Source organism: Scyliorhinus canicula, chromosome 5 (assembly GCF_902713615.1).
Source record: "Scyliorhinus canicula chromosome 5, sScyCan1.1, whole genome shotgun sequence".
NCBI classification, from domain to species: Eukaryota; Metazoa; Chordata; class Chondrichthyes; order Carcharhiniformes; family Scyliorhinidae; genus Scyliorhinus; species Scyliorhinus canicula.
The window spans coordinates 16266048-16288342 of NC_052150.1; the positions used below are offsets into that span (position 1 = coordinate 16266048).

Below are 22295 nucleotides of genomic sequence, written 5' to 3' on the forward strand. Positions count from 1 at the left end.
TTGGCTGTAGAACCATGAAACCTCTTTATTCTGGTTTTGCACAGCTCCATAACTGAAGTTTGACAAAGGAGAAATGCCACCACCTGGCCACTGGAATATTAACTCCCCCGTAGTATCTTCCCCTCCTTTAACAAATTTTCCAGTCATCTTGTACAAAACACCATGTGCAGGTTTAGTGGGTGACTAACCTTATAAAATTAACTTGAAGACACAATCAGTGCTTTGTGTTGGCAAACGTTTGCCAACCATCAGTTTCAGTGACACACTTCCATTTCAGGAAGCTGCAAGGCAGTATCAGAACTGCAAGGTACAAACAAAACAGTCTTTTCATTGCCTGTGACATTTCAACAATGGCTATGGTGAAGGTTAGCTATAGGATCGTAGTATGATCAGCCATTTGGTCAAGTGTGCCTTTGCTGACTCTTTGGTAGAATTATTTTATTAATCCTGCTTCCCCTGCTATTGCTTCATAATCCTGTATTTTTTTTCTTTTCTGTGTATTTATCCAATTCTCTTTCAAAAGTTACTATTGAAGTTGCTGCCACACCCTATCAGACAGTGCATTCCAGTTGCTAAGTGTTCCTGTGGCACCTCCTTCTTTTGATATTACCTCGGGTCACTGGAAAGTTTTACCTTACTTGCTCTATCAAAACCAGTCATGATTCTGAACAGTTTTATCCCATCTTCTGATCGAAGGAGAGCAACACAAACTTCTCCACTCTCTTTACATAAGACAACAGGAGAGGGTGCAAAATAGATTTACTGGAATGTAGACTAGGCTTGACATCCTTCCAACAGTCTAGTGCCCAGATTTGAAGGCTAAAGGTTTAGAATTACAATTTTTGTTTTCAAGCTTTTAACAAAGCTGAGAACCCTGTTCCTACCGGAATGTATTCACACTTTCCTGCATTAAATTGCATCTGCCATGTATCCGTCCATTTCACCTGTTTATGTTCCATTGAAGTCTGCTACAATCTGCCTCACTGTTTACATTTCTCAACTTGAAACCTGGACAAACTTTGAAATCATACTGTATCCCTTAAGTCAGCGATGGACAATCTAAGCTAGTGAGCAGGCTGCATGAGTGACCTTCATCTCAGTGGGCTGCAAAATTGAAATTCGGCTTGTTCATTATGACCTTTGAATGATTGAATACATTTAATACACAGAGTATTTCATAAGTTATAGAAAATACTTAATCATTCATATTAATAGAATGGTCATCAACTTCAAATGGTAAAAATAATTATCTACACTTTGGACGCAGAGGGAGCACACGGCTCTCACAGTCAATGTTGTGAACAATCAGCACACACCTCACGTCACTTGCCCTGCTTTACACACCTATCACTTCAGTCATGGGTTGGAAAAAAAACTACATGGATGGAAACCGGTGGAATGTGGCAACCCTGCCACTGGGCAAGTCAACAAAATGTGACAAGGGTGCTCTGAGAACCTTGATGGGCTGCCTGTGGCCCACAGGTTTCAAGTTGCCCACCACTGCTCGAGGTCATTAATATGGAGCAAAAAGAACAGTGCTTCCAATATTGACCCTGGGGAGCCATCGCTGCATATTTCGGGCTAGTCTGACAAACAATCATTCTGCATTTTTGTTCTGCCTGAAAGCCAATTTTGCATCAATGCTGCCACTGTTCCTTTAATCCCCAAATTTGACCAGCTCGCAGTAATGGTTCATCCAGATTTTTCACATGCCTCTCTGAGATAATGGTGTGCTGCAGTTTACATAAAAAACACAATCTGTGAAATACTCAGGAAAGACAGCATGCATAGAGATAAGACTTTTTTTTCAATCATTCTTCATGGTGTGAACAGTGCTAGCAAAGCTGACATTTATTACCAGTCCCTCATCGTGGGCCACCTTGAACATATGAAAGCAGTTCCACAGGGGTGTTAAGTAGTGTTTTCCAGGAGTTTGGTTGAATGACAGCAAAGGAATGGGAGTATATGTACAAGTTGGAGGGGTTGTGTAATGTTTCTGTCCACATGCTATCCTTGTCCTGTAGGTAGTGGAGGTACTACTGAAGAGGGTTTGGCTGAAGTAGTCTTTACTTCCTTCTTAACCCAGACAGTGGCAATGTTGTTTCAGTACTACAAAACACTGGTTAATGAGCTTTCTGGGTCAAGAATAGAAATTGAAGTACTCCCTCTTCCCAGGTTAGTAAAAGTGAAGAGTTATTAGTACAGAAGAGACCATCAACCCAGTGTCTTCACCAACAAAATGACATAATCTCACTTTCCAGCACTTGACCCATAGACTTAAACGTCATGACATTCAGCACTTGTCCCATAGCCTCAAACGTTATGACATTTTAAGTGCTCATCCACGTACTTTTTAAAAGGTTAAAAGATTTCCCCACCTGTACTATCCTCCCAGACAGTGCATTCCAGACTCCCACCATCCTCTGAAAATAACTCCTCAAATTCCCTCCTGACCCGCACCTTAAACGTTATGCCCCCTTGTTATTGACCCTTCAACTAAGGGGAACAGTTGCTTCCTGTCCATACCCCTCAATCTAATACACTATCCTCAGTCTTTCTGCTTTAAATAACCCAGGCCTATCCAACCTCTCTTCATAGCTCAAATGCTCCATTCCAAGCAGCATAGAATCCGTAAAGCAGAAGGCAGCCGTTCAGCCCATCGAGTCTGCATCAACCCTCTGAAAGAGCACCCTACATAGACCTAGGCCCACTCTCCCACCTAACCACATCTTTGGACTGTGGGAGGAAAGTAGAACACCCAGAGGAAAACTACACAGGCATGGGGAGAACGTGCAAACTCCAGTTACCTAAGGCCAGAATTGAACCCGGGTTCCTGACACTGAAGTAGCAGTGCTAAGCACTTGAATTCACGATAGCACCCCAAATCCCTATTATTCATCAATCAAGATGGTCAGCATCCACTAGGAGCACTTGCATTTTGAATGATCTACACCACAGCAAGTTTCAAGCCAGCTTCTGGACCATGGGGCGGGATTCTCCCATTCGGCCGTTGCGTTTCATGACGATGTGAACGGTCCGCTGGGATTAGAGATTCTGGCCCCTACAGGGGCGCGAACTGTGCACCGCGGGATTCGCGCATGTGCAGTAGTGCCGGCATCAACGAGGACATGCGCACACCCATGCATGCATCCTCAAAGCGCCGGCCCCGACGCAGCATGGCGCGGGCGTTCAGGGGCCGGCGCGCAAGAAAATAGGCCTGGGGAGCAAGAGGCAGGTCCACCGATCGGTGGGCCCCAATCGCGGGCCAGACCCCATCGGAGCCTCCCCTACCCCCACACAGGCAGCTCCCCCGACCCTGCGCGCAGAGTTCCCGCTGGCTGCGACCAGGTGGAACTCTGCCTTTTTAGACCGGCCGCTCGGCCTCATCCGGGCCAGAGGATCGGTGGCCCTACCGCGTAGAACGGCCCGCGACTGGCGCCGCACCAAACGCGCCAGCGCCAATCATCCGCTCCGCAGAGAATTGCGTGCCGGCATGGCACGGTTGCGGGGATTCTCCGGCCCAGTGCAGGGTTGGAAGAATCCCAGCCATGGCATTCACTTGGATGCTTATATTGACATAGAACAAGAACTGATTGGCTTTGTAATTTCATTTTCTGAATGGATGTAAAGCAGTTCATAAGTACCTGCAGGCATTAGTCTGTCATATGGCAGCAGTTACGCCTAAGGCAACACCATTGGAACAATATTTAATTGAGTAGTTAAGGGAGAAGGTTGTCCTAATGCTAATCCATGATAAAGGAAATGAAAGCTGGCAATAACACAAGGATGATTTGGGCTGGAGGAAACAAAGAACATTTTTTTAATAAATATCGTCACCCTGCTGACTGCAGCTCAAGGGTAATTAGGGAGCGGCAATAAACGCAGGCCTTGGTAGCGAAGCCCATGTCTAAATGAATAGGATATACAATTGGACAAGAATTTGTCTATTAGCTGCAGAGTAGGGCATAAAACAGGGAAGTAGACAGTGGTGAATGGTAGAAGATTGAGCATCAATTGCTAATCATAATGCTGAGCTCTCCCCATTAATATTCCAGTGAATAGCCATTTTGCCTTTCCTATTGTTATTAGAGGAATATAAACAACATGCTCAAGACTGTACAAACGCAGCCGAATTAACACATTGTACAGGTCAAGTATCACCTCCATTTATCTTTGTCTCAATTGTTTAACAAAGGATAGGAATTCACATGAAGTGATCTTTGATTGCTGGAAAAACCCATCTGTTTCACTAATGTGCTTAAGGGAAGGAAATGTACCATCCTTACCTGGTCTGGCTTACATCGAACTCCAAACCTGCACCAATGTGGTTAACTACCCTCTGAAATGGCCTAGCAAACCACTCCGTTCAAGGGACTGTATTAAATTCTGACCTTGCCAGCAACACCCGCATTCCATGAACGAATTATTAAAAAGTCACCCACATTCAAGGAAAAAACAGTTGACGAGAATAGTGCACTTTTACAGGTTATAAGCACAAGATTGGATCATAATTTGTGATTGCCTTGTTGTGAAAACACATTGCAGGCCTGATGGAGACGACATCTTTACTCCTGAAGTGTAGTTTGGCAAATACATTTACCTGCTGAATTCACCTAAAGTTGTTTCAGGATTCTCCTGAAGACATCGATTTTTTGCAGATGACAAGGTTAGTTCTTTGCAATCATTACCAGAGGGTTAGTTGGCTTAATTCGTGGAACTGAAAAGGAACGGGCTTGGAGACCTCACAATGGCATCACCTCCAGTTCTTTTAAAAGTCTTACAATACCAGGCTAAAGTCCAACAGGTTTGTTTCAAACAATAGCTTTCGGAGCACTGCTCCTTCCTCAGGTGAATGAAGAGGTATGTCCCAGAAACATATATACAGACAAATTCAAAGATGCCAGACAATGCTTAGAATGCAAGCATTTGCAGGTAATTTAATCTTTACAGATCCAGAGATAGGGCTAACCCCAGGTTAAAGAGGTGTGAATTGTCTCAAGCCAGGACAGTTGGTAGGGTTTTGCAAGCCCAGGCCACATGGTGGGGAATGAATGTAATGGGACATGAATCCCCCAACTCATGACTTGAAGCTCAAGCAGAGCGTGATGCACAGACTGGCAGATTCAGCCTCTCAGTACAGCTCACGGTAGTGTTCAGCCCAGCGGAATACGTTTACTTCGGTCAGTATTTCCCCATCTGCAGCCTTCAGTGGGGCGGCAACTTCGATGATATCAGGAGCAAGTGTCCTCTTGATTCCTTCATTCACAACTCGAAGATTTCCATTGTCACAGGCAGTTTGGATTTCTTGATACAAGTTGACGCAGTGTTTGTGTAACATCCCCAAATGTTTGCATAGCTGTATTCAGGTCGTACAATCTTCTTGAGCCTTGTGCCCTGAATGAACTCCCTATTACCAACACCTTTCAGGGCAGACCTTAGCACAAGGCATTATGGGATCCCACAAGGTCTGGTCATTGGCGCCAATTGGTCATGGACCTGGTCATTGGGGGAAGGCACGATCTGGTCAATGTTATCCACATCCGCACCTACCACGATGCAGAGTGCGACGCTAACCACTCCTGTCAGCAGCAGAGTGAAGATGCACCCATAAAAGGTTAACAGTTCCAAACACAACAATCCTTCACACATCAACATCCCTTGCACAAGCAATGATGCAAACACCTGCACCTAGAACCGCCACTAGATTGATTGCTACACACCAGATTTACCAGGAAACACTGATGCTGGTGTCAACGAAGCTTGGGCATTACTGACCTATGAAGCAGTATAATTTGTTGAAGGCAGAACCCACAATAAGGACTGCATCAAAACTGACTCAGCCGAATGGCATTTGCTATTGTTGCAAAAATATATAGCCTACACGGGGCACTTCATAAACCCAACAGCTAAAAAAACTGCATCACCAAGTAGTTGAGACAGCTGTGCAAATTGTCAAGAAATACAAACTGTCTAGGAGAATGAAAATCTACAAATTGCTACACTACACCTAAATAAACATCAAGTGGACCAACAGAGAGCATCAGATAAAACAAATTGCAGGGATTCATCAACACTAGCTGACGAGGCACAGGGTTTCATGTTTTCTGAGCAATGGATGAGATGTAAAAACTACCTACAATTCATTTGAAAGAATGTCAAATTTAACAAGACAAAAAATTGCACTGTCCAGATTTTACAAGAATATATTAAGGGAGAAGAAACTCAAAAGATGTGTCACAATACAGAGAGCTAGACACTGGCTAAGTTCATAGCACAATCTGCAGATGTTTTTCAAACTTGGAATGCCAACTACTTATCAACTCTCCGACTCCAAGCTGTTAATCCACACAATATGAATCTCTTACTAACTTACCAATTATATGCTCAGTTTAGATCCACATATGATGACCCTTAGCTAGCCAAATGTTGGGGTGATAGGCAGAATAGAGACTGCCCAAATAATCACTGCAGGCAGAACCCCATTTCTAAGTTCTACAGTTGAGATTCTATTCCATTCTCTCGAAAACACATAAGGGGGTTTTATCTTGAAGACATCATTAAAAAAAGTTAAATTATGTGCCACTAGTTCAATCTACCTTATTGCAGATGCTTTGTGCATCCAGCTAAAGAACCTTTAATTTAATGTATTTACTACTATTCCCTGCGTTGACTTTGTGTTCTTTCCTGTCCCACACAGCTCTTTACCTACACTGCTACTGTTCTATTGCCTTGATGTTTCCCCATGGATCTCAATCTGCCTTCACCCCCCCCCCCCTAATTGGCCTCCCATTAGTTTAAAGCACTAGTCATACAATTGGCCAAAGCACAGGTCCCAGCCCAATTTACCTTGTGCCCACACCAAAGGAATAGCTTTACCCCACTGATGTGGGTACCCCATACCACTCTGAGGCATGCTTTTTCAGTTTATAATCTGTTTAACCCTATGCCAATTGGCACGAGGCTCAGCTAATAATCCAGACATGATTACCTTTGATGTTGTGTTTAATTTGCTCCCCAACGCCTCAAAATCTCTCAGCAGAATATAATTTCTGGTTCTAGTTAGTCATTCGTTCCCATGTGAACCATGACAACTGGATCCTCACCAACATTAGCACTGGGCAGCAGACACATCCATTGGCGCTCCAAAGGGTCTATTCCCCTCGACTACACTGTTTCCTACAACATTCCGTCCCCCCTTCGCTACATGGTTTCCTATCACTTACCACATTCCTTCCCTTCCTCCCCGACCCCCCCCCCAATTTACTCATCCACATAGGTAGCAAGCATCTTGTACCTGTTGGACAAAGAAGGGCCCGAGACTCCTCCAAGACTATATGTTAGTTCCACATTCCTTTCATTCAAAAGCCATTAATACTCTGAAGTATTACCGTGGATGATGCAACCAAAGTGACATTGCAGTTGTGGGCCTGGTTAACATCCAAAGTATTAATTTACATGACTTCAAGTTCAACACATCTAGGCAATATTAACCCAGATCAGAATCCTGTCTTCATTGAAAATAGCTTTCATTTCACAAAAAAAATACAACTGTCCCATAATAAAAATACTTTTAAATTCTAATGTCAAAATACATTTAAATACTTACCGGAATTGTCTTTGGCTAATGCAATCAGAATATAAAATAAAAATCTGAAACTTTGACATGATTTAACTATGGCAAATTTGGATGATCCTGAGAAATAAATAGAAATATTCAATTTGTGCTATTTCCCCAAAGAGAAATTTACAATTAACTTTCCAAATGATGGGACCAATTTTAATTCTGTTAAGGCCTGATATTACTTCCAATATATGAGCAGGTTCAATTATTATAATGATGCCCCTATAAAGTGAACAATTGCTTCCCTGTGTACATGTGTACCAATCATGTAGCCTGTGGGTTTTATTTTTCTAAAGTGCGACTGCTGTAAAATGTGATATAGCATGGAACTTATGTCCTAGTTTTCTGAAATTTTCCTAACCTCATTTGTTGAAAAGTATTCAAAGCCGTTATCCGCCAATTATCGTATGTACGTTCATGCGTGTAGGTAGGGACAGAAAGTCAGCATTGACAGCACACAAAAGTCTTACAGTTTAGCTGCACTTTTGAATATGAAATATTAGTTTTATTTACCCAGATTTTTTCACAGCTCATTTTAATTATTAACCTATAAAACTTTACAGATTGTACAGTTTATAATATAGTTTAAACTACTGAACAAAAGTAGGTCCCACAGATGCAAAAATACTGTACCAATCCAAAGTAAAGGCAGATTTACACAATGTACAGCTCTCCACTGGGAAGGGGAGGTGATCATTTCTAAGTACAAACAAATAAACTGTACAAAAATAAGATTTAATTTCCATTCATACATTCAGAGAAGATTGCAAATGCAGATATCTATATCCAGTGAGACATCTGCGAACAGGAATTAGTAACCACTCCTAAAAGGAATGCACATTACTATTTACATGGGGCACTGTTAAGAATACCGCATAGTGTATCATAAAATAAGCTCACAGAAGAATCACCTACTATTAAGGTAGTTTTGAAAGCTGTTATGCTTTGAATAGTGTGCCAAAAGGAATTTTTTTTAATTTATTAAATTAAGAAAATGTTTCTAAAGTGGTACTAAAACCATTGTTATGAATACATAAAGCATTTTTGGTGTAATATATCAATTTAAATGGCAAAGAAATCACAAGCTCTTTCTATAATTTATCGCTTTCACCCAGAAACAGAAGTGTACATTTATAGTTGATTAAAACAAAGAGGAAAAAAAGCTTACACTTTAAAAACACTAAAACTAATCTTTAATTTATGTTGTTATTTTATATAAGATCCACAAAGAATCACTAATACTGCAAGGCAAGTTTTTTCTTAAAGAGCCAGTGGTTTCTTCATGCTTATTGGATAATAATGTACTAATATGTTCCAGAACCGGGTCAAACATTCACTACACACCTCCTGAGCACATTTAACATGTACACATAGACTCTTTCGAAGGGATTATGGATAGACTTCAAGATTCATGTCAGACACTAGATCCACTGTCAGAAACTATACTTGTCTTTTGTTTTTTTTGTTATTGAGGTATTTGTAAGCCTCTCCCCAAACTAGATACTTATGACCTTTCAGGTTTGTTTTTAAAAGAGTATTTATTTTTAATTTAAACCGGCCTTACATACTCTCTGGCAGTGAGGAGGAGGCTGGTTATTACCCGTCTTTCTTCCCTCCCCCTCCTTTAAGCTGAGTGTTTTTCCAAGCTTCCCTCTCACAAACACCTATTGCATTTGGATTTGGAAAGCATAGTAATGTACAGTGCAGTAATCACAAAGGACAAAAGCTACTGGATAAAGAAAGACAACTGAAAAGTTTGGTAGTGCACACCAATCATTATACCCTTGTAGCTTTCCTTTCTGTCACCATTTTGAATGATGACGGTACAGTACTAGTCGAGATCTTCAGCTTCCTTTGCCAGCCTTTGCTCCTCAGCTTCGGAGTAGATACGACTCGAGAATTTTGTCTTCCTACAGTTTCTTCGTCCCTCTATTTTTAAACGAGGGCATTTTGTAAGCCAACAGGGACAACCCAGCAGAAAAGAATTTTCCAATGATAAAGCACATCTTCAGAACTCATCAATTTTCTTCTGTAGGTATTTCAACATAGAGTCCATCCCCTGAGAAGAGCTCCAGATTTTCCTCAGTACATCAGATTCATTTTCATTGGTCTGTTCCAAATCCCCCCTCATGGCATTTCTGACAAGAGCTTTGGATTCTTCAAGTACCTAGATGATGCAAACAGATTATTTTAAGGGCTATAGCATATTTTATTGTATAAAGGGACTCAGTTAGCTGCAATGTATTACACATCTATGGGGAGTCAATCCACAACAAAGTAATAGATGCCTCTGATCAGTAGGGCAGTTGCCTATGATAAGTTAGTAAAACAGGTATGAGCTTGCAGTTTCAATTGCATCGAATGTGGGACACAACTGGACATCACATGAAACAAAGGAACTTAGCGACAACAAGAACGGCATGTATTCACAGTTCAGGGCAATCTATCGAACAAAATTATTAGTTTCTATTAGTACGCTCAGTAGGTTCTTGGTTCAGTTGCAAAATGGAGCCTCAGAAGGAGGCTGTGTTCCATATTGATAATATCACAATCTCTTATCTCCTCAGCTGGGGGAAGTTTGCCAATTACTGAGTGTCCATAAATGGTGGAAGCTAAGAAAAAGAACAGGTTTGTTTCGGGCAAGGTGCATGCCAATGACATGCTCCACAATTGTCTTGAATTATGATCTACATGAAAGTACTGATTGCATTCACTATCAACTTTCCACTGATATTTACCATTGTCACTCGCATTAGCAGAAACATTCATCTATATGTAATCTTTTATGCTACATTACACGCAAAGAATTGTTAAATATATGCTATTAAAGGCAGCGGTTATGCAATGCATACATTTCAAACGACTATGAATCCTGAAGTAAAACATTTTACAGATTGTAAGAGAGCTGCATACTAAGGAAAACTGAAAGTTACTGTCCTGACTTACAAGGGAATTACACGCAACTAGTTCCTTAATGCGGACCATAACCTCCTGACTGAATGTTGCTGGCCAAAACACCTGTGATACCAATCCTTTTGCACACGCTTCCTGCGCAGTCAACTTTCGCCCACTGAACAGCATTTCATTCGCCTGTGGAAAAAAACAGAACCTTAGTGTTAGTTAGGATTGTTTTCCATTTATACAGTCTTGAATATGCTATTTATACATGGCATTTTTTCCTTTACTCCATATTGGCCTTGCACAAATATACAGTACAAGCCAAGATAGCTCAAAATATCACAACATGCATGGAGATCGTAACATGCATGGAGATCACAACATGTATGGATGCGGACGGCCATGACTACAGACAGACAATACAGTAAGACAGGCAAAATTATTTTTTCCATTATGTAACGTTTTTTGGAATAAGCATTATATAGGTTAATGAGCTTTTCTCTTTCTGACAGGACATCCAGATACCAAAGAAGATACCTACTTTAACTTAAATACAATGCACCCAATTGACCTTCATATGAACATGCAGTGAATGCACCATCAAGCCCAATGCTGGCTCACCCACAATGGATCATGCAAACTCAGGAACTACCCTTCCTAAATACATCAACATTTTCCAGTTTCAAACAAATTTCATACATGCCTCTTACAGGCAGCATATAAAGCAGTAGTTTTAATCAAATGGTATTTACACCCCAGCTAAAAGTAAATAATTTGTGACAAATTAGTTTTTAAAAAGCTTGATTTTGAAAAAAATCTGAAGTTGTGGGTTGGGTAGAGATAGGAAAAATGTGTTAGAATACGACATGTATGGAAGGTGGAAGTGGATGGCCATGAATACAGACAGACAATACAGTCAGACAGCTGGGAGAAGAGTGAATAGGTAGCTAATGGTGAGAAGTCTGTGAACTTGCCCAAATGTCCAAGTGTAAACGATAAATATATAGACATAATAGTATTGGTGGCTTTACTACCCGTGAAAATAGCAGTTAAAAGCAGTCATGGGAGAAATTGTATTATATCGAACTCCCTCCATCAGAAGAATGTACAAGACATCTTCTGTGCAACTATCAAGCACTGCCTACCTAAAAAACAGGATTCCTTCTCTTGATTACCATTAAATGTGACTATTGAAAAACATTACAAAAGCACCACTCAAGTCAACTGCAGCAATCAACATTACTCAAAGATATACAGTCATGTTCTCCACTGTAACTCTACAACACAGCTTCTATCTGCCATGATTTGAATTTAGTAAAACATGGGAAGGTTGCTTTGCAGATGGATGAAAAAAGGCAGACTCCTTTAAAAAAGAAAATTCTTGAAATTATTTTTCTCAATTAATAACTGACTTTGGATAACTAATGCAAATCTCTACTAAATATTGGCACATTGTGGAATTACGAAGGATGCATCTTCAAAGGGACCCCCAATGCTTTATTAACAAGCCAACAGGTTGGGCAAGCGACACCAATGAGTTAAGACACCGATAACTCTGGATGATACTGCAGCATGTTATATAAAGATGGTGGACATTTATAGAGAGAGAAATATGGATACTAATTACTAATCAGTTATACAAAAGGAAAACAGATTCAAAACTAAAAGGGAAATTTGGAACTCATCTGGAAATGGTAGAGGAGGTAAAAACCCCAGAATAATTTGCCATTTAGAACTGAGATGGGGAAGGAGGACTGCCACCAAGAACTATAAAGGCGATGTAAATCATTTCCTCTCCCTTTCAAAACTGCTGTCACCTTTCCAGATGAATAAACCAAGGTAGAAATGAAGCAAGATGAAATATAGCAAGGTAACAGGAGTAGATTGATCCTAACAGTATAAATGTAGGTCTGGGCCATCAAGGTGAAGTTATAGGCTTTAAATTTTGAAGAGGTACAGTGGTATGAAAACTTGTATTTAAATCCATTATTATATGCAAATTAAAAGGATCCCAGTCTTCAACTCCTTCAAATAGCTGCTGCCAAGGAGCCATAACAGTGACTTTAGAAAAAAATTGCTTCACTATTGGATCAAATTAAAATGTTTAAATCATTCTTGGGATGTGGGCATCTCTGGCCATGCCAGCATTTGTTGCCCATCCTAATTGCCCTCGAGAAGATGGTGATGAGCTGCCTTCTTGAACCGCTGCAGTCTATGTAGTGTAGGTACAAACACAGTGCTGTTAGGGAGTGTGTTCCAGGATTTTGACCCATCAACGGTAACTGCGTATGTTACCAAGTCAGGATGGTGGGTGGCTTTGAGGGGAACTTCCAAGGTGGTGTCCCCATGTGTCTGTTGCCCTGGTCCTTCGAGATGGCAGAAGTCGTGGGTTTGGAGGGGGCTCCCTCAAGAGGCTTGATGAATTCGTGCAGTGCATCTTGCAAAGGGTATAGAAGGCTGCCACAGTGCGTCGGTGGTGGAGGGAGTGAATGTTTGTGGATGGGGTACCAAATTGTGCTCCGGTTTCCTACCACAAGTCGCAAAAGATGTGCTGTTAGGTGAATTGGATATTCTGTGCACCCGAACAGGCGCCGGAAAGTGGCGACTGGGGGCTTTTCACAGTAACTTAATTGCAGTGTTAATATAAGTGTACTTGTAACAATAAAGATTATTATATTATAATAGTAGTGATATCATTGTTGTGTTGTAATTCACTGACTGGCCACTAGGAGTCTCACTAGTATATAAGTGAATGTTAAAGTCAGCTGACCTCAGTGGCTGGAGGAAGCTGAAGAGAGGTGGTTTGTGCATGATTTTACTGTTGTCTTGTATATAATTTACCCACAATTTTTTTTTAAATTTAGAGTATCCGATTCATTTTTTCCAATTAAGGGGCAATTTAGCGTGATCAATCCACCTACCTTGTACATCTTTGGGTTGTGGGGCGAAATCCTGGCAAACACGGGGAGAATGTGCAAACTCCACAGGGACAGTGACCCAGAGCCGGGATTGAACCTGGGACTTCGGCGCCGTGCTGCCCAGTTTACCCACAATTGATATTAATAAATCGTTTATATTTTTAGCTACAAGTGTTCTTGTAATAAATCAGTCCAGCCGACAAGAACATTACACCAAACAAGCAGGCTGCTGTGTCCTGGATGGTGTTAAGCTTGAGTGTTGCTGGAGCTGCACTCATCCAGGCAACTGGAGAGTATTCTATCACACCCCTGACTTGTGCCTTGTAGATGGTGGACAGACTTTGGGGAGTCAGGAGGAGAATTCCCAGCCTCTGACCTGCTCTTGTAGGCATGGTATTTATTTAGTTAGTCCAGTTCAATTTCAGATCAATGGTAATCCCCGGACGCTGATGGGGAATTCAGCGATGATAATGTCTTGAATATCATGGGGTGATGGTTAGATTCTCTCTCGGTCGTTGCCTGGTACTTGTGCGGTCCAGATGTTACTTGCCACTTGTCAGTTGAAGCCTTGTTTTGTCCAGGTCTTGTTGCATTTGGACATTAACTGCTTCAGTAACTGAGTCATCATGAATCGTGCGGAAAATTGTGCAAAGGCAGCCTCAAAAAAAAGATGCCCAACATTAGAGCTAGCAACCATGTTGAGTAAATCGACAGTTTGAGCACCACTGCCACAAACCTAAATGTTTAATAAAAATGTCACGGCTACCCACTGAAAGAGTCCGTTAGGTTTATATGTGGAGGGCAAGTCTGTCAAAGTGTGACCAACTAACGTCAACCATGAATTTACACTGTTTTCCAGAGGACCCATCTAAGTGCTGAAACGGCGTTAACTTTGAATGTTTTGGACCGAAAGTTTCAACATTTTTAGAGCATATACACAGTATCTTGGATAGTTGGAGAATAAATGTCAACTTACAGAAGCTAACCCCATAATTCTGGGAAACGTCAGCGATGAACATCCATCTGGGGTCTGTCCAAAAGTAGTATAAGGAGTTTGAAACCATGCTTTCTCATTAGCCCACACCACATCACAAAGCGGTAATATGGATGCTCCAAGGCCAATTGCAGGGCCATTCACAGCTACAATGATTGGTTTCTTAAACTGAATAAACGTATTGACAAAACTCCTTAAAAAAAAAGAGAAAATAATCTTCAGTCTGTTCTAATAGATTATAGATATGCAAATTTTGTTGTCTATGAGTAAACCACTGCCACAAACCTAAATGTTTACAAAAGTTAACAATATTTCACAACGGAAGTCTCACATCTAATTAAATAATATTGGTGACTTTTAATGGGGCAGATCAAATCACGAGGTTAGTCTACTTCTGTAAATCCCTCCCATGCACACATGCAAAATCTAGACTTTACAAATCATGGATGTTCAGAAGAAAGATCTTCCAAGAAAAGCTCTTTCAAATTTTCAAAACATCGGAAAGAACTGCCGAACTAATCCAAATAGTTTTTCATAATACACTACTAAAATCTTAGATCATTACAATTATGTCCACAATGCCTGCCCAAAACATTTTTAAATTGATTCAGTTTGCACTTTTTTTTTTTAAAAATGAGAAATTTACAATCCCAACGACAGTGTCATGCAGCAGATCCTTAGAAGGTGCATGCACAAGAGCAAAGGGAAACAGAAAATGATGGAATCATCCTCCAGATCAGACAGCACCGGTGTAGAAGCCTGGCAGTATCTTTCAAATGGCGGCATATTTTTTTAAAAATAGATTTTACAGTGCAGAAGGAGGCCATTCGGCCCATCGAGTCTGCACCGGCTCTTGGAAAGAGCACCCTACCCAAGGTCAACACTTCCACCCCATCCCCATAACCCAGAAACCCCACCCAATACCACGGGCAATTTTGGACACTAAGGGCAATTTATCATGGCCAATCCACCTAACCTGCACATACCACCCCACCAAAAAGTTGGTGGGGAAAGTATCCCCACAGCAGCCCCATAGTCATTTAATACTTAGAGTAGGATTAATTGGCTGGCGAAAAGACTTCCACCAGCATCTCTGCATTTTCAGAGTGGCAGTGGCCAGGGCTAGGACGACAAGCAGTTTCCAGATTGTAAATCCCAGAGGCAGGACCAGTTAAGTGTGAGGGGGTCTCACAGTGGAGGAGAGGCCAGGGGTGTGTGAGGAAGCACCTGCGGAAGCTGACATTTCTTTCTTTCCTCCCCCACCCCCATCCCTTCCCCCCTACCTGGCTCTTCACACCAGTCCCAATGATTGACCACTTATGCATCTGAAATGGAGTGAGGGTGAGAAGGCTTATAGTTAGAGACTGGTCATTGGGGGGTGGGGAGGGAAAACAGTGGCAGGACGGCCACCCGGGAAATTATGTGGTCATCTCCCTGCCCCCCCCCCCCCCCCCCCCCCCCCCCCACACCACCAAAACAAGCCCCAAGCGGAGGGAGGACTGCAAAATTCCACCCACAGAGAACATCAGAATGGGTAAAATGTAACAGATTTAACAGTTTTTAAGCAAGCACCAAATCAAGGAAAGGGGTAGAAAGAATGAAAATCTATGGTGGAGGTCACGGTGGTGATGGCACCATGGATAGAGTAAAAGATAGGTACAGTTGAGGTACAAAGAATTACAGCTGAGGTATAAAGAATTACAGCAGTTATTTGTGAAAATACGAGACGTTGTCATAATTACCAACCCCTTTTCCCACGCAGAATATACTGGCATTGATTCAGTTGTTGCCATTTACACCTCCCCTGGACACACCTTGTGTATCTTTACTTGTCTCATTATTTTCCTTTGCATCATTATTTTTGTAATTTAACAAATCCTGCCCTCTAGCCTATCACGGATAATTTCAGTTCTTCCCAATGCCCCTCCAGTCCACCTCCCAATTTACTTGGCTCTGCACTTGCTCAAGGGTGTTAAATCTGTAACTTCGTCCCCCTTCGATGAAAGGTAGTCGAAGCGATAATTCTCCACAGTTGCTGCCCGATCCGCTGAGTATTTCCAGCATTTTCTCTTTTACCCTAGAAAATGCATACCTGATGGATTCAGTCATTTTCATACTTTCCCTTTTGCGGTCATCTGTTAATCGCCGAATGAAATAAATAAAATCAAGACCACAACAAAAGACGCTGCCTACAGCACTCAGCAAAACCAGTTTACTATCATCAGCTGCTGCAGTGTTTAGGGCACTTTGCATTTCCTTCATAACCTGTAAACAAAACAAATTTAAAAATGATGAAGAACCTTAACTGACTTTACCTTTTGTTAAAATCTTACTTCCAGAAACGCTTACTTAGATCACATTTCACATTAAAATCTTCATATCTTTACAGACTTGTAACTTGTGCCTGGAAGGATCCAGTTGAAAGAAATTCAACACAATGATGACATTGATTGGTACAAAACCCTTTTTTCCTGGGGAAAATGAGTTGGGAGATTTTCAGTTGAACATTTCCTGGCAAGAACAGCAGTGTTCTAATGTGGTGATATGCGGAGAGCTTTAAGACCTTACAGCCTCAAAAATGTGTTTCCTGGACTAGCACAGTTAGTTCCAGTGCAGCTTCACCAAGTGTTGGTAATACAGCCTCCGCCATCTCCTCCTTCTCTTCATAACAAAGGATGGAAGCATCGCTAATGAGAGATCCATATCCAAGTCCAAAGCTTTTTTAAAAAAAAGCAGTAAAGGTTCCAGCAGGATCTCCAAAGTACCAGTTGGATATGATGCGGGCAAAATAATACTGATCGTCAGTTATAACAAATAACAGCATTCATGGTGTGACTCAGTATCACACTACCTTTGTACCTTTATACATTGAACTGGGCAAACTTCTGTTGCCCATTTTACTTGTGGCATCTCTGGATAGCTTTGCATTGAATTTTGTTTGTGTGTTGCGTAACAATTTAGATCCAAAACAAAGCTCGATAAGTATTGCATTCTGTAATATTCTCAGAATAGTTTGAGTAGTAGTAAAGAAAGCCCAAAATCTCTTTCTTTAGATCTTACTGTAGAGGATCAGAGCCTCATTCCTCCTAAATCTTCAGTCAGTGTATGGCATTGCCAATCAATAGGCCTGCCCAGGGTCACGACAGCATTATTCAGTTTCATAATGGAAGGGAGAAATCGTGAACTTTTATTATCACAAATGCATGCTGAGAGATCCAAACTTATCGGATTCCTGAGCAGAGTCCAGGGACTGCAAATCCCAGGAGCTTCCATGTATGCATGGATCGGGAGTGGGCTGTGTAGCAATTGGGAGTTCTTCTGGCATAGGACAAGGGCATAGTGCATCTGTGTGGGAAGACAATGACACAAAAACCTGATTGCGGGATCCAGGAGTGGGATGCCATAAAGGAAGATTCCCCGGACAGAGAGCAATCCCAGAGGGTGAGAGAAAGAGAGCGAGGAGAGAGAAAGAAAGAGAGAGAGAGAGAGAAAACTAGGGTAGGTGTCATCGGGTGAAGGAACTTGCAAGGACAGGAGCAATGAAAGAGGCTCCAAGCAGTAAAAGGGCTCTGATTGGCAGGCTTCAAGTAGTGAGGGCTCAGGAGACGCCCTGGAGATGAGAAGGATGAAGGTTGATGATTCTGCGCTGAGGGCCTTTGGGCCAAAGGAAACCCTTTGGAGGAATGGTCTTCTGCTCCATATTGCTGAAGAGCTGAAGTTGTGCCTATGAGTTGGTGCTGGAGTGCAGACTCGGTAATCCAGAGGAACAGAGTCTCAGGAGATGAGATTGAGACCCCCCCCCCACCAAAGTCAGCAGTCATCTGAATTTGGGTGAACTTTGAAGGGAATTCAGAGGTATACCGTCGAAAGTGAAGACTTGCCATTTCTCACGAGGGGGCAGAGTTTCAATGAGGTTGGTTGACTCAGTAGTCACTGACATCTGGGTGGATCTCGAAGTAATCAGTGGGATTGGTCTTGGTCACATCTGCCAGTTTTCATGCAGTGTGGTGTGTGTTCAACCACAATTTGCCAGTTGACTCACATACTCTCAGAATTAACATGATATTGTAAACTGCTCTCAAAACATTTGAAAAATTTCAATAATAGGCACAAAAAACATAAGAAACTACCACAGACAAGACTAAACATTCAAAGATTCAACAAAGGGTGCTGCACCAAACAAAAATCCTCATCCCTTGGACAAATCGATAACTATACACGCTCACAACTATGTGGTGTGACATTTTTCAGCTTCCTTAACATCTCCGCAAGAAGTTGCCTTAAAAGAATCATTGAGCCTTGAAGAATTCATTGTCCAACCATCAATGAACCAGTTTCCCCACATCACCAAAACATGGCTATAATTAGAGTATTCATACAACACACTGTGCATGGCAAAATATTATTACTTACTTTAAATTACAAGCAAGCATTGCAGGCTTGCTCAACGCCCAACTTAATATACTGGCAATCGATTCCTGTCCCCATTATTACTCAAAAAAGCTTCAGCTGCATTGGATATATTTTTCATTGTTTCTAAATGCTTTAATATTAATTATTTAAGATGGCTCACTGAAAAAGATGTGTTGGAAACAAATCATTGGATTTGTAAGCCAGAAGCCTGTAGGTAGGCAAAAAAAAAAAATCTGGGGCAGGATTCTCCGTTAGCCGACACCAAAATCAGGAAGTGTGATTGGGCAGAGAATAGCTTCTGACACCAAAATCTTGGCAGGTGCTGATTTTACGTCAAAATTGCGATTCTCCACCATCTCGTAAATGCCAATGTGTTGCACTCCTTGCGTACTTTAAACACTGTTTGCATATCATTAGTGGGCCCACTCACGATTCTCCACCTCCGATGGTCTGAATCCCTGACGGCGTAGTTCACTTGTACTTTCAAAAATTGTGACTCTGGCATGGTGGCTACCGAGAGAGAGGGCATATGGACAGTGTCCAACATCGCCATAGCGCGCCGCTGGCCAGGGAGCTTCTGCAGGGTTGACCTCAGACACTGAAAGATGCCCTCGTAAGAACGGGATATTGCGCTCGACTCATCAATCGACGGTTCCAATGCACCACAGCAAAAATCGCACTGATCTCCTCGGGCTGGTTTAGCACAGGGCTAAATCGCTGGCTTTGAAAGCAGGCCAGCAGCACAGTTCAATTCCCATACCAGCCTCCCCGAACAGGCGCCGGAATGTGGCAACTACGGGCTTTTCACAGAAACTTCATTTGAAGCCTACTTGTGACAATTAGCGATTTTCATTTCATTTTCAGAAGACAACCGACAGAGTGCCCTTCGTCGTCCAATACTTCCCCAGAGCGGAGAAACTACGACATCTTCTTTGCAGCCGTCAACACGTCATCGATGAATATATAGAATTTACAGTGCAGAAGGAGGCCATTCAGCTCATCGAGTCTGCACCAGCCTTGGAAAGAGCACCCTACTTAAGCCCACACCTCTACCTTATCCACATAACCCAGTAAACCTAGCTAATATTTTTGGACACGAAGGGCAATTTAGCATGGCGAACCAACCTAACCTGCACACCTTTGGACAGTGAGAGGAAACCAGAGCACCCGGAGGAAACCCACGCAGGCGACACAAAGGTTGGTGGAATTGCGGATAGCGATGAAGACTGTCAGAGGATGCAGCAGGATTTAGACCGTTTGGAGACTTGGGCGGAGAGATGGCAGATGGAGTTTAATCCGGACAAATGTGAGGTAATGCATTTTGGAAGGTCTAATGCAGGTAGGGAATATACAGTGAATGGTAGAACCCTCAAGAGTATTGACAGTCAAAGAGATCTAGGTGTACAGGTCCACAGATCACTGAAAGGGGCAACACAGGTGGAGAAGACATACGGCATGCTTGCCTTCATTGGCCGGGGCATTAGACTAACATCTTGCCAAGGCCAACCCCAACTACTTGCCTTCAAACAATCGTGCAACCTCAAACAGTACATTGTTTGCAAGAAACTACCCAACCTTTAGGAGAACAGCGACCACGACACCACACAACCCTGCCATGGCAACCTCTGCAAGACGTGCCAGATCATTGACATGGGTACCCACCATTACACATGAGAACACTACCCACCAGGTACGCAGTACATACTTGTGTGACTTAGCCAACGCTGTCTATATCATACGCTGCAGGAAAGGATGTCCCGAGGCGTGGTACATTGGCGAGACCATGCAAACCCTGCGACAAAGGATGAACGTACATCGTGCGACTATCGGCAGGCAGGAAGGTTCCCGTCCATTCAGCGAACACTTCAGCAGTCAAGGGCATTCAACCTCCGATCTTTGGGTAAGCGTTCTCCAAGGCGGCCTTCAAGACGTGTGAAAATGCAGATTTGCCGAGCAGAAACTTATAACCAAGTTCCGCCTCCCCCCCCGCCCTTTGCCCCACCCACCCACCATCTGGCCTGGGCTTCTGAAATCCTACCAACTGTCCTGACTGGAGACAATTCACACCTCTTTAACCTGCTCCATATGGACGTGTAAAGACTTAATTACCTGGAAAGACTCGCATTCAAAGTATCATCTTGCCTCATTGAATTTGTCTATATATGTGGTTGTGGAATTCAGCTCGTCATTCACCTGAGGAAGGAGCTGCACTCCGAAAGCTAATGATTCCGAACAAACCTGTTGGACTTTAACCTGGTGTTGTAAGACTTCTTACTGTGCCCACCCCAGTTCAACGTTGGCATCTCCACAACAAAAGAATAGTAACTGAAGATAGTGTTAGAGGGATCCTGACTATTGAATAGGAAAGCAGACGTTTTGCAATAGCAAATGGAAATATGTTTGAAAGTAAACTTATTCCTTTGCTATTACTTAGCGACTACCTACTTGACAGATTTGGAGGATGAACTTAAAATATTCACAATTAAAAGACAAACCCTAGGTTTTGCATTGTTGTGAATTTGACAAGTGTTATCAGTTTACCGAAAAACATGCAAATCCAATACAAATAAATGAAGGAGCTGGAGAAGAAGTCGAGTGGGAAAATTTTAAGAATGTGCCATTTAGCCAGTTACATCACAGCCACCAGTGTTGGGTGAAAGGACGTGAGATGACACAAGAAGTCAGAATTCGGAGGAATGAAAAGTTGTGGTGATGGTTTGGGGCTGAAGGAACTGTCAGAAAAGATGGGTAAGGGCCATGAAAGGATTTAAATACAAGATAAACAGAGGTATAATATAAATGGAACAGTGGTAAATCTATGTATAAGTAAGTAGTTGGGGGGGGGGGGGGGGGGGGGGAGAAACAAGAGAAACACATACTAAAACCTTATAGAAGCATACTTTGCTCCCATGCCTGTGTGGGTCTCACCCCACAACCCAAAAAGATGTGCAAAGTAGGTGAATTCGCCATGCTAAATTACCCCTTAAATGGAAAAAAAAGCATTGCGTGCTCCAAATTCATTTTTAAAAAGCATACTTTGCTATATATACAAACTTTTAAAGAACATGGGAACACAGGAGTAGGCCATTTGGCCCGTCGAGCCTGCTCCACCAAACAAACAGATCATCTACCTCAACACTATTTTCCCCACTACCCCATAACCCTTGATGTTATTATCTACAGATCTGTCAATCTCTGTCTTGAATATGATCAATGATTGAGCCCTAGAAAATTCCAGAGATCCATCACACTCCCCGTGAAGAAATCCCTCCTCATCGGTCTTCAATGGTCTGCCCCTTATTCTCAGACTGTGTTGCCTGCTTCTAAACTCACGGGAAACATCTTATCCACATCTGCCCTGTAAGAATTTTGTAAGTTTCAAAGAATGAGAGGTGATCTCATAAGGAGAGATCAATGAAACTGGACCTGTATCCTCTAGAGTCACAATAAG

General features: G+C 42.2%; 1 protein-coding gene across 1 annotated transcript in view; it reads right to left on the reverse strand.

Annotated features, from left to right (window-relative positions):
• Positions 1-8104: 8104 nt before the first annotated feature.
• cdyl (chromodomain protein, Y-like) overlaps positions 8105-22295 on the reverse strand; it is a 233207-nt gene continuing 219016 nt past the window's right edge. Inside the window, exons 4-7 of the mRNA XM_038796640.1 lie at positions 16524-16696; positions 14414-14624; positions 10568-10711; positions 8105-9788 (exon numbers count right to left, since the gene is read on the reverse strand). Coding sequence (XP_038652568.1) covers positions 9630-9788; positions 10568-10711; positions 14414-14624; positions 16524-16696 — 687 coding nt within the window. The 3' untranslated portion in view covers positions 8105-9629. The remainder of the gene's footprint in view (positions 9789-10567; positions 10712-14413; positions 14625-16523; positions 16697-22295) is intronic.